The sequence below is a fragment of the Tiliqua scincoides genome, chromosome 1 (genome assembly GCF_035046505.1).
Source record: "Tiliqua scincoides isolate rTilSci1 chromosome 1, rTilSci1.hap2, whole genome shotgun sequence".
Classification (NCBI taxonomy): domain Eukaryota; kingdom Metazoa; phylum Chordata; class Lepidosauria; order Squamata; family Scincidae; genus Tiliqua; species Tiliqua scincoides.
In genome coordinates, this window is record NC_089821.1 from 305,220,956 (window position 1) to 305,234,382 (window position 13,427).

At 45.8% G+C, this 13,427-nt stretch overlaps 1 protein-coding gene across 1 annotated transcript in view; it reads right to left on the reverse strand.

Annotated features, from left to right (window-relative positions):
• The window catches only part of NUDT14 (nudix hydrolase 14), a 64,616-nt gene that overhangs the window by 35,046 nt on the left and 16,143 nt on the right, over window positions 1-13,427 (reverse strand). Inside the window, exon 2 of the mRNA XM_066612319.1 lies at window positions 1,870-1,913. Coding sequence (XP_066468416.1) covers window positions 1,870-1,913 — 44 coding nt within the window. The remainder of the gene's footprint in view (window positions 1-1,869; window positions 1,914-13,427) is intronic.

Below are 13,427 nucleotides of genomic sequence, written 5' to 3' on the forward strand. Positions count from 1 at the left end.
GAGCCTGTGTACACCAGATCATTAGTGTAATGAGCTAAAGTAAGACACAAATAAACAACAAAGAGCCTTCTTGTGCAGGAGAGGTATTCACTATGCGTTCTGTCCAGAAAAAAAAAAAAAGTGCAAGAATCATTTGGAGAGGGTGATGGAACCCCTTCTTATTTTTTAAAGCCAGCAAATCTACAAGATGGAGCAAGAGAGCTTGGCACTCTCCCTGGTTTAACTATGCTGCACTCTGTAGCCACTGAAAAAGTTAACAGATGACAGCTGCTGAACATGTGAAGGCAACAAATGTTATGTGACCAGAGATGACTGGCATGACATGTGCACCTTATGCAATCATGCTCCCAGCTATTTTAAAAAGTCCTGTGAAAAAGTCCTTTAAAAAGGAAAGTTGTTAGGAAAAAAAAACCTTCTCGAAAACAGATCTCATGAGCCGCCATTAAAAAAATTATCTATCGTAGGAATATTTATGAAGTATTACTTAAACCATTATGAAGTTATGATGTGTTATAAGTGTAAGGCACTGAATTTCCAACAATTCATTTTGATCTCTATACCACAAAGGCCCTTCTATGTGAGATAGTGAAAATGCTTTCATATTGAAAAAATATGGTACCCTGCCTTTCTAACCCTATAGCGACCACCAAGAAGGTTTGTAACTGTTATTAAAACAAGTCCCAATGCAGACATTTTAAAAACAGCTCCATGAAAATAACAAAATACATGATAAAAGAGAACAAAAGTACTGACCACATGTTTTAAAACCCCAAGAGACTATGCTGCTTGGGCCTCCCAAGGAATTGGGGTTTCATAAATTGACAGCCCAATCCTATGTATGTCTACTCAGAAGCAAGTCCCACTGAGCCCAATGGGACCTACTCCCAGGAAAGTATGTATATGATTGCAGCCTAAGGGCACAATCCTTATGTCAATGCTTTCCAGCGCTGACATAAGGACAATGAAGCTCCAGGGTAAGGGAACAAACATTCCCTTACGTTAGGGAGGACTCTGTGATTGACACCCAACTGCAGGATGCAGCACATGTCCCATTGGTACGGCTATGCCAGTGCTGGAAAACACTGACATAAGGGCTTTGGATTGTGCCCTAAGTGCCAGGACTTGGCCCTTGTACTTGCCAGACATACCTCATTAAGGGGTGGGATATGGAGCAAGGTCCCAAGTGACAAATGAAGAGAGCAGGCAGACTCATGTGGCAGACAGTTGTCTTTCATGATAGAGTCACTTTGGAAGCAAGTTATCTCTAGATAAATACACATCCAAACCTTAGCAAGGTGCCCCATGTGGCATAACCCCTGCACATGAGTACAGGGGGTACTCAGAAAGAGCACAGGGTAATGTGCATGTCTGAATATACAAGTCATGTCTGACCCTCCTTATATGGTCAAAACTAGCACATTATAATAAAAGTCTAGCTGAAGCCTAGTCTCTTGACATCCCATCTCTCAAAAGAGTTGGGATACTATAACTGGTCCAGAATAAGGTAGTTAAGAAGGTGAGATGTCATTTGTATACGTCTGATTGGATATAAGGATAGAATGAATGATAGTTAAGAAAATGAGCTGTGATTTAGAAAGTTCCTGAATCTTGCTTTGCAATGAACTTACTAGATAATCTTAAGCAAGTTTTTTCCATTCTTCCCCCTTCCTCCCCCCCCAAAGTCTGCAATACAGGCATCATAATATTGATTTTTTTAGGGTTATCATAAGGAGTACACGAGATAATATATGCAAATACTGAAAAGTGCTATATAAATGCCAAGTATTATTATTGTAAAGAATAAATTAGTTGAAGAAAAATGTAGAAGAAAATAATGCTTAGCCACTGGACCCCATTTGTGAAGTTTACCTGTCGTGAGTCCTCATGAAGTCCCAAGTCTTTGAAACGCCATTCTGGAAGACAAAAAGCCAAAATGATTAGCACAGAGTGCATGCCTTCAGTCTGTTCCCATATAAGCCATCAATACATACTACATACATATTATCCATTTTGATTAATTTATAATCTTATTATGGCGTATCTAGAATATTTGGACTTATTGCAGTGCTATGGGACAGAAGGGAACCAGTGAAGGAATGGAGGGAAACAGGAGCCGGAGAGAGAGAAGGTGAGGTTGGCCGGGCCCAGGAGCACCATTCTTTAGTAACTAGCAGCAGGGCTGGCCCAAGACCTCCTGATGACTGAGGTAGAGCAAATGTGGTTCCCCCTTACCCCATGGTGTGCCAGACTCTGCCTGGTGTGCCAGCCTCTGCTCCTCCCACTGTCTAATGTTTTAGTCCAGTGGTCCCATGGGGGGGTGGGGACATGATTGAGACATACAAAATTATGCAGGGGATGGACAGAGTGGATAGGGAGATGCTCTTTACACTCTCACATGACACCAGAACCAGGGGACATCCACTAAAATTGAGAGTTGGGAGAGTTAAAACAGACAAGAGAAAATATTTCTTTACTCAGTGTGTGGTTGGTCTGTGGAACTCCTTGCCACAGGATGTGGTGACGGCATCTGGCCTGGACGCCTTTAAAAGGGGATTGGACAAGTTTCTGGAGGAAAAATCCATTACGGGGTACAAGCCATGATGTGTATGTGCAACCTCCTGATTTTAGAAATGGGCTATCTCAGAAGGCCAGATGCAAGGGAGGGCACCAGGATGAGGTCTCTTGTATCTGGTGTGCTCCCTGGGGCATTTGGTGGGCCACTGTGAGATACAGGAAGCTGGACTAGATGGGCCTATGGCCTGATCCAGTGGGGCTGTTCTTATGTTCTTATGTCCCCTCTCCTGCCCTCCATAGTTCCTCTTCCTTTTCTCATTCAGGGAGTGGAAGGAGAAGGCGGGGGAGTGGAGACAGACAGAGATGGGCACCCATCACTAATCTGCTGCCTGTACTGTGACTGGCCACTATATTTCCTTGTGTTTTCAGCTGGTTTGTTCACATATTCAAGAATAATGCAGCACAATTTAAGGAGTCATGTAAACCTGAAGGCCAGTAAGGTATATTGCCAACACTGGAAATCAAGGATTTTGTTCTGTTTTGTAACAGCAGCACATTTGCTAAAGTTGGTCAATTCTATAACAACCATGGATGCCAGCAATGTATGAATGCCAGCAGTGTAATATCTTGTATTACGTATGAAGCTGCCTTACACTGAGCCAGACCACATGGTGTCCTTAGTCCATTAGGGTCTGCTCTGGCAAGGCACCCAGTGATCCTCATGGGACTCAAGCAGAGGTCTTTCCCAGCCCTGCTGCCCAAGATGAGGACGCTCCGTGGATATGTTGCTGGATGAGGCCCAGTGGCAGCTTTCTGAAAACACTTGACAGTAGAAAAAGAATGGCAAAGGAAGAATATGAGTTCCCGGCTGGGTAAGGTGCCATTCAGCAGAGGCAGGCCTGAAAGCTTAGCTAGCAGGACAACAGAGCCCAGAACAGTTGACAGGGATTAGAAAACTACCCCACTATCTTGGACAAAAATCTTCAGAGATCTACACATTTCATTAAGCTTCCCCCCTCCAGTAAAAACTGACAGAACTTGCAAATACGTATCAAGGAAGAAAAGTCTTTCATGGAATACATGCTGATAAGGAAACAGGATTCCCAAATGCTAATTTGTAGATGCAAATTAACCCATACAGGACACTGTTTTGAATAATAGTGGCCTGGCAACAGAGCTGTAAATAGGGAAGATCGTAAGGACCACCAGCCTTGGGTGCTCCATCAGGTAAGGGTGCATGATTGACCCCAGGCTCTGACCTTGTTACAGAGGAGGGTGCCAGGGTAGTCCTTTATGGGTCTGCCTTGGAACAGAGTCTTTATGATCAGTTCCAATGAATATCTTAGACACCATCCTTGCTCCTGCCCACGTCCATGGGTCCCTCTACTACAGCCTCCAAATTCTCCTTTGCATGCCCAACCCACTCTATTGATGTCAAAGCCATAGAATGTATTATGTATCCTTGGCCTTGATGCAGATGTGATTTTTCCATTAGAAGCAAGCCATACGCTTGTGCATGCTCTCCTTGAGTCACAATTTAATGAGGAACCAGGGCTCCAGATTTGAGCGGAAGCCCCCTCCCCCTGCATTTGGGTCCACAGCATGGTGGTAGACTGACAATACCACCACCATGAATGCTGACAATCATTGTTGGTGGACTGACAACAGCAGCAGCATTCTAACTGGTGGCTGCTACAATGCTACCGGGGACATTCCAGGGTAAAGAAAACATGACAGGAAGCAGTTGCTGCCTAGAATACTGAGAATGAAAGAGATTCATGCCTATTGCCACAGCAAGGGGAAAGAGTCCACCCAACTAGTAACTAGCTAGGCCTTATTCTCCCCAGGTTACCTGAGCAGTCAACAGCAACAGGACTCAGCAGCTACCCAGGGACATCTTGTGCTAGTGCCAGTCCTGTGAACAACTTCTTGGTTTTCAGCAAGCCATGGTTTGTGCTTGCCCTCCAAACCAGAATGGTAAACCAAGATCAAAATGTGGTTTAAAATCCTGGTTTAGAGGGCAAGCATAAACCACAGTTTGCCAGTTCTGATGTAACAGAAAACTAGGGTTTGAGACAAACCAGGAAATAACTGGTGAAATGGAGGAAATTGGGGGGGGGGGAGTGAGGAGGAAGTGTGTGAGCACAAAACTTACTTTTATAGCAACAAACTATGGCCTGGAAGATCAGAAATGTTGAGGCCAGCCTTAATCTCTTTTCAATGCCACTACAATCTCCCAATTTGCTCTATGCAGAGGCACAAACAGTGTTTCTGCAGGAGTGCTAATTAGCAGCCCTGCAGATTTGCAAGGTTGGGACTCACTGGCTACTGTGAACTAAACCTCAGCTATCTCTATTTTTACTTTTGTATTTGGGCTCTGGTAGTAGTGTGCAAGGGTGAGAGGAGAAAAGAAGAACCTCATGTCATTTTTCCTCACTCATCTCACTTTTCATGGTTACCCATTTGCCAGTGTTCTTCTGGGTCATCAAATTGCAGCTGTACCCACTTTTATTTGGTTGTATTGTATATGTTCGTGAAAAAGCTTCTTCGTTCTTTTGAGCGAATGGTCTTTTGATCCACCATCGCAAAGTCATGCACAGCATTATTCTGCTTATCCCTACTCATCTGATAATATGTTGGCAACCTTCAGTCTCGAAAGACTATGGTATCACGCTCTGAAAGGTGATTCTGGAATAGCGTCTAGTGTGGCTGAAAAGGCCAATTCGGGAGTGACAATCCCTTCCACACTGGGAGCAAGTGCAGTCTGTCCCTGGTCTGTCTCCCTGGCTATGGGCCTTCCTTCTTTGCCTCTTAGCCTCAGACTGTTGGCCAAGTGTCTCTTCAAACTGGGAAAGGCCATGCTGCACAGCCTGCCTCCAAGCGGGCTGCTCAGAGGCCAGGGTTTCCCACTTGTTGAGGTCCACTCCTAAGGCATGATTATCTATAAATAAATCCAATTTTACATGGTCAGCTTGCATCTGTTGAAATAAGGCCCTAAAACAAATGAAACAGACCAACATCCCATTGTTGGCAGTGGCAGAAACTCAAATGAGGCCCATTTGCTGCCACTGTCCTAGGGTAATGTAATTTGAATCCAACTATATGTGGCAGAGTTCCTATATAGCCAAATTCCTGGCTCCTTGCTAAGAGTCTAGTATGAAGGCTGCTAATTATTAATAGCAGGTAAATAGTTACCAATGGTTATACAGCATTGTGTACTCTACAGCACACTAAATTCAGTGTGCTTACTGTGATTTTATCTAGTAAAAGACAAGATTCAAGTACTGATTTATCTCTCTTCTGTTCTACAAACCTGTATGTTCACTGTATATGGAAGAGTCAAGAAGCTGGGGACTCAATCTAGCCTTCATGGAGTTCTTGTCAGGTCATAAACATAACCCCATAATTGCAACCCACATTATGCACCTAAAGTGCAATCCTAACCTCACGTGCCGTAAAGCATGTTTGCACCTCCTTGGGAGCAAGCGGTGTCAGCACATGGAGGTGCGCTGGAGCACACAGGCTGCATCCAGCCTCCGTGGCGACTTGCAGAGTGAGCCTTGCATTGGCTGAGCTTGGCCAACGCAAGGCTCTGGGGTGGATGGGCAGGAGGGAGGCATTCCGGGACAGGGGGAGGACAGGCTGAGGGCAGTTCCGGGGGCGGGTGGGCAGGGAACGGGAGGAGGGGCTGGGATCTGGCTGTTATGCTGGATTCCAACCCCCGTTCCCGAGCAGTGCGGATTGCGCAGTAAGTCACTTGCGAAGATCTCTCTCATCCTAATGCCCCGTGAGACACAAACTTCAAAATTGAAGTACATAAATGGGGGAGGGAGCACTCCTCAAAAGCTTTTGTTCTACTGGATCTGGAAAGGAGTAAGAACATAAGAACAGCCCCGCTGGATCAGGCCATAGGCCCATCTAGTCCAGTTTCCTGTATCTCACGGTGGCCCACCAAATGCCCCAGGGAACACACCAGATAACAAGAGACCTGCATCCTGGTGCCCTCCCTTGCAACTGATATAGCCCATTTCTAAAATCAGGTTTTAGATTTTAAAATCTAAAATTTAGAGTGAGCTCTAAAGAGCTCTTCACTTGCATACTGGCTTATGCACCAGTGAGACAGTGGGCAAAGCCAACGCTAATGGCCCTTTAGACATTGCTCAGCACAAAACAAAGTCCTTATTAGAAATAATGCAACAGCGAGGCTTATATATTTCCCACACCACAAGTAGTTGCAGCAGCCAAATGGCACCAGGCCAGTTGTCCACAATGCTAGTTATAGCCATGAAACCAAGCCACTGGAGTAGCCATCTTCTCAATAGAAACATACCCAAAGGTCTGTTTAACCCATTTTTGCCCAGCCCACAGCTGGAAACATTTGGTCCCTGTTCCGTAGATGCAACGTTGGGCAGAAATGGCTTAAATAAGCATGTTTTCACCTGCCTGTTGAAATGCCACCAGAGGTGCCACCAGGCTCAGGTTCAAAAATAAACACCAGAGGCTCTAAATCTCTCCAACCTACTCCCCAATTCAGCCACAGTGAGGGGCTCTTTTCTCTCCTCCCCTCTGGATGCAGTACACCATGATACTGTCCTGTACAACAGGTTCCCCCCCTTCTCTCCATACAGAAAGGTAAAGGTGCTAGTGAAAGGTATAGCTTTTTTAGATCTCCTTCCATTGCTGTAGCCCTCACAAAGAATAGATAGATGCAAGGGACCAGAAAAGACCAGATGCAAGGGAGGGCACCAGGACGCAGGTCTCTTGTTGTCTTGTGTGCTCCCTGGGGCATTGGGTGAGCCACTGTGAGATACAGGAAGCTGGACTAGATGGCCTGATCCAGCGGGGCTGTTCTTATGTTCTTACTACAAGTCTCAGTCAACGCCTTCAGCTTTACTGTACTTCTTTTTCTTTCACTGTGTAGACAAAGGGAAAAAAATGTACATATGCAGTACACACTTTGTACAAAGTGTACATACTTTGATCATGGTGTGGTGTATCCAGAGAGCTGGAGAAGGCAAGAAAAAGAAATCACCACCACCCTGGCAGTAAGTACTGTATGAACCAGGTTGTCACATTACCCAGGATCAGTAGGTTTTTCCCATAATTTAGGCATCCTAAGCAGTGCTTTTTGCTTTGGGTTGCCAACTTTCATTACAAAAGGTGCTCTATCTGCTCTAGATGCGAGCCAAAATGTGCAGTAAGTATTCTACATGATCACACAGTGAGAGGAGCCGACTCCTACCTTCTGTTCTTTTAGCCAACGGAGGTAGACAGAGCTCTGATTGACATGCAATACAAGACTTTTGCTACCTCTCACCTGCCACTTAAAAATGTGTCACATTACAGGGCTATTGTAAGTTTTTCCTTCTTTACGATAAGCTCCCCAACCTGTAATATTGGCAAAATGGATTGTTTTGGCTTTTACAAAGGCAATATTAAAATGTTTAAAAACAAAAAAAGTTTTAAAATATGAAATAAGACCTGAAATGGAAAGAACATGAGCTCCTGTGTTTGCAGATACCTGCAGAGTAGGCAGGTACTATCCTAGGCAGATACTGCTGCCCAATCACAGATATGAGCCCAGCACAACTGAAATCCTGGACTTGTATTATATGACAGTTTTTACTTCTGCTCCAGTGGCAGCTATTTTTCCCCAGAAAAATCCTGGGAAAATCCACAGTGCCCCTGTGAGCTTGCCTCGACACCCTGGGGTGCTGCAGTGCACAGTTTGGGAAACAATAGTTTAGGTCAGTGGTTCTCAAACCTTTTAGCATCAGGACCTATAAAAAAAAAAGTTTCACTTTACCAGCCATTCAAGCCTCTGTGGCTATAATGGTGATAAGGCAGCACTGCTCCCCCCCCAAAAAAGCAGGTTGTTTCACACTTGATGCATATAGCCCAGTGGTTCTCACTCATTTAGCACTTTTAGACCTACTTTTTAGGATCTGTCAGGACCCACTGGAAGTGATGTCATGACCAGAAGTGACATCATCAAGCAGGGCAGTTTGTAACAATCCTAGGCTGCAATCCTACCCAAACTTACCCAGTAGTAAGTCCCATTCACTATCATTGTTAAAAGGAATATGCATAGTAGCTTATTAAAAGTACAGATCTGTAACATTTCCCCCAAATGATTGAGACCTGCTGGTGGTCCCTGGACCCAAAGTTTGAGAACTACTGATTTAGATTATCATCTCCAATGATTCATGTGAGGTGCTTTTTAGGATCTAATGGTGTGCTCAAAAATGGGTGGGGCAACTGCTTTGTAGTGGAGATGGGCTGCTTTGGGGTCCCAACATGCCTTGGACTGGAGAGATGTGTGAGCAAAAAGTAAAGGGGGAAATAGAGAGCCCCCTCTTGACAATGCAGGTCATCCTGGCATCTAGCAGTGATGCCTCTGGAGACAGGCAGGCATGTTCAAAGATTCTGTACAAAGTGGCACATGGTATGCTGCAGGTTGGCCACCCTGCTTTATAGCAACGGAACTGTAGAGGCAAAAGAATTACTGCAATACTAAGGGAACTGTGACCAGGGTATGTTTGGGAACCATTGAACTAAACCATGGTTTAGATTTTTATGAATGAACTGCAGCAAGCATAGGGCTCACACAATCCTCCCCTATATACAAGCTTTTGCTTTCATTAAGAATAACTCTGTTCTGAACTATGTACAGACTCAGGGAACTGTGGTTTCTTAACTAGTCAAAGATGCAACAAACCAGGATCCTTCAGTGTTCTGACATCCTGGTTTGTTGTAACAGCAATTAGACCACAAATTGCAGTTCCCCATACATTACACAGAACTGATCTGTTCTAAAAGTGAAAGCATCTGTCTTCTCTCTCCTTCTCTTCCGCATGCTGAAGAAGGGATGAAGAAAACCTGTTCACAATCATCTAAACTTTATGTTATCATACCTGCATAACTCAGCCTTGATCATATACTGGGCCAGAGCAGGTCAATTCTAGAAAATATATATATTCATTATATACTATAGGAAAAAATGTATGTAGTGGTAAGTGGTGGTGAACCCTTGATCTAATCCATGGGTTATATACTGACTGAACTGGACCTATGCCACTCAGGGTTTATAAGAAAATAATCTTGTCTTGGGAAGTAATACCTTTTTAAGCAGATAACCTACAAAGCAGCGGTACATCACAACTTTGATTGTAGAAGATACCAGGTCCAATCTCTGGCATCTCCAGTAAAAAAGATCTCAGGCAGCAGGTTGGGGGGACAGGACAGAAAATCTGTACATCCTGAAGTGCTGTTGCCAATCCAAATACTAGATGGTTTCACACAGTGTAGATCAGGGGTGTCAAACATAAGGCCCAGGGGCCGGATGCGGCCCGCTGAAGCTTTTTATCCGGCCCTCAGGCTCTCCGCTGCTGAGCAGTGCTGAGGTGTTACTGCTAAAAGGACAGCCCCCACGAAAATTGGGCTCTCCCATATCTTGAAATATGATCAAGATTTGGGTGTTTTCTCTTCTGTCATTTGTAGTTAATTAATTCCTAAGTGAGAAAAAGTGCTTATTTTTGGTCATGAGTTGTTTAATGACATCACTTCCTGCCTAACGACATCACTTCCGGCCCTCAGCAGGTATCATGAATGCCATTTGGCCCTCGGTACGAAATGAGTTTGACACCCCTGGTATAGATGGCTTCACATCTCCATACATTACAGTTAAGGTAAGCCTTGATCTCCAGATAGATGATGATGCGCTGGCAATGGAGAGCTGAACTTCTGAACAGAAGCAACAGAAAGAAACAGAGGGAAGCACAGAGATTGTGTGGACTGGCTGGCTGGCTGGGTGAATGCTTAACCAGAATACTTCCATACATGAATCTTTTGTCCTTTCTGTTCTTGCACTGCTGCACTTTCCGCTCCCATCACGTAAAAATGCGGTTTTGTTTACCCTTCTTCCATTTTAGCTTAATGGAAATTGATTTCACATCTACAGTGGTTTCCAAGAGAGGACGAATTGGGATTTCATAATTTGATGGCGACCGCGGGTTTGGTATGTTTCTTTTTTTTTTTTTTTTGCAAACTGCATTATTAATGTCAGTTACTGTCATGCAAAGTCAATAGCTAGCCTCTCCAGCGATTACAGCAATGCCCCAGCACGCTCTGTACCTCTAGGTCAATCTGAACTTGGCATGGTTCGTTCGGGTGCATTTCCATTTGCATGCCTTAACCTTAACATTGTTTTAATTAGCTCTGCTCAGGGGGAATTGTTTTTAGTATCACTTCAAGTATGGCATTTTGTAAATAAAATAACAAGGAAGGAAAAACAAAGCTTCACTTTCATTGTCAATCACAAAACCATAGGGGATTTTGAAAGGTGATGCAGAGCCAATTCTCCTTGTGATATTGTGAAATAGGAATTATCAACATAAATTGTGCATCGCAGGACAGAGGCAGCACGTCTGGGCTTGTACAGAAGTCTGTGTAACAAACTGAAATGATCTCCTTTCTACACATCATTCAGGAACAGGGCATTCAAATACCTCCTGAAGTTGGGGGGGGGGGGGGAGGTTTGCTGTCTTTTCAAGAGACATTGCCTAAACAAGCTCATATGGTGCCATGCAGTGGAGAGAATGTTGGACTTCAACTGAGGACACCTGGATTCAAATTCCTGCCCAGCCATAAGCTTACATAATGCTGACATCTTCCAACCTAATCAACTTATAGGTTGCTGAGAGAATAAACTGAAACAATCCCCACAAATACAGGCTTGTCCTAATGCTGTGAATCCTGGTGTCCATGAGAGCTCTGGGGTGCCAAGCACCTCCCAAATTTCTCAATTTAATGCAGTGTCAGAGCAAAACTAAACATTATGGTCTATAAGGTTCCAGTGAAAGCCACATCTCCATACCTAGTTCTCCCTCTAGTTCAGGGGTCAGCAACCTTAAAGAGCCATTTGGTCCCATTTTCCAGAGGAAAAAAAACCTCGGGAGCCACAAAAACCTTTTGACATCTAAAATGAAGATAACACTGCATTTTTTTTACCTTTATGCTCTTATAGGTCCCATTTTTATAATGTAGACCCCTCTTGTAGCTTTTAGTTAGTTTTGTCATACATTCCTGTCCTGTGTTTTCAGATGCCTGGTTCTCTATGGTGTTTTGTCTGATTCCAAGGCCATTCTCTGCCTGGAGAATTATGCCCACTTTAAGCAAATTAGCTCCCCTTCTTTCCCCCAACAAATGACCCTGGTTCTGCCCTACAGTCCTGCTGGACCCCACCTCCAGGGTAGCTTGCCTGTTCAACCTGCAGAGGTCCTCTCTCCTGCCAGCAGCCTCCCACCACTACAGCAGCCCCTTGGTCCTCAGCAGGTCTTGGGCACAGCAGCCACACTTCAGACTCCAGTGTCTCCAGCAGTCCATTAGTCACAAAGTCAGTCAGAGTATCCAGGGCAGAGTCCAAAGTCAATTAGCCAAGTCACAGTCCAAGGTCAGATTCCAAAGTAAGTCAGTCAAATCAGTCAGAGTATCCAAGTCAAAGTCAATAAGCCAAGTCAGTCTCCTGTCCAGCCTGCACTCCTCTACAACCCACACCCCCTTCCTGCCTCAGGTGCTCCTTATATCCCTGAGGGCCCTATTGCCTTCAAGTGGCTGCAGCTGTGCAGCACACTCTGCTGGATGCCCAGGTCTTACCCTTAAAGGGGCCACTGCTGACATCACATCTACCTCCTCACCAGATCTTCCAGGATTCCAACGCATATGGCAGTTATGACATCTGCTTATCTTACATGGATACTAAAGAACTCCCCCCCACCTTCCAGAGGCACCCTGCTGGAAGGAAAAAAGGACACAGACTCCAGAGGTGGGGAAGAGAAGAAGCCAGAGCTGGGGGGAAGGTGGGGGGGGCAGCCACAGGCCAGCTTCTGCCCTGCCTGCCTGCCCTCCCTCACTCAGGCTGCAACCCTCTCCACACTATCCTGGGAGTAAGCCCCATTGACTACAATGGGACTTCTGAGCAGACAACTTGGTTGGAGCTCTCAGGTTGCAGTCCTCTCCACACTTTCCTGGGAGGAAGCCTCACTGACTACTTGTGAGTAGACCTGCATAGGAGGGGGCTGAGGCTGCAGCCCTCCACACCTTCCTGGGAGGAAGCCCCACTGACTACAGCGGGGCTTACTTGTGAGTAGACCTGCATAGGAGGGGGCTGAGGCTACAGCCTTCCACACCTTCCTGGGAGTAGCCCAGGGACTACAGCGGGGCTTGCTTGTGAACAGACCTGCCAGGCGTGGGCTCCCACTCACCCGTCCTTGCACTTGGCCTTGAGCAAGCTCCAAGGCTGCCATCCCAGGCACCCTTTCCTGGGAGTAAGCTTCATCTCCTGTAATGGGGCTTACAACTGAGTAGACACACACAGGAGCAGGCTCCAAGGCTGCCATCCCAGGCACCCCTTCCTGGGAGTAAGCTTCATCCGATGTAATGGGGCTTACTACTGAGTAGACACACAGGATGTCTCCTCTGCTGTGGAGGAAAAGCCTCTCCTTGCACTGAGTGGGGACCTGCAAGGGCTCGCAATGGCTGAGGAGGAGGGCTTCCTGCTGGAGAGCTGGGGAAGGGAAAAACAGGGAGTTTAAGCCTGCAGAGCGGGCAAAATTGAAAAGGGAAACCAATGTGGGGCAGGTGGGGGTGAAGGGAGAGGAGGGCAGTGAGCTCAGGGGGCTGAGGGAAGCAGCCTGCCCTCCCAACACAGGTGCCTCCTGTCATCCCCTTTGCCACTTTCACCCGGAGGAGCCGCAGCAGACAGCTGAAAGAGCCGCATGCGGCTCCAGAGCGGTGGGTTGCCGATCCCTGCTCTAGTTAAACTTACCCAGTTATGAGGTGTGAGCATGCTGGGAGTTTCCACACCCACTTCAGCAACAATCAACGTTGCAGAGCAGGTGTGATGATGCGCTGTG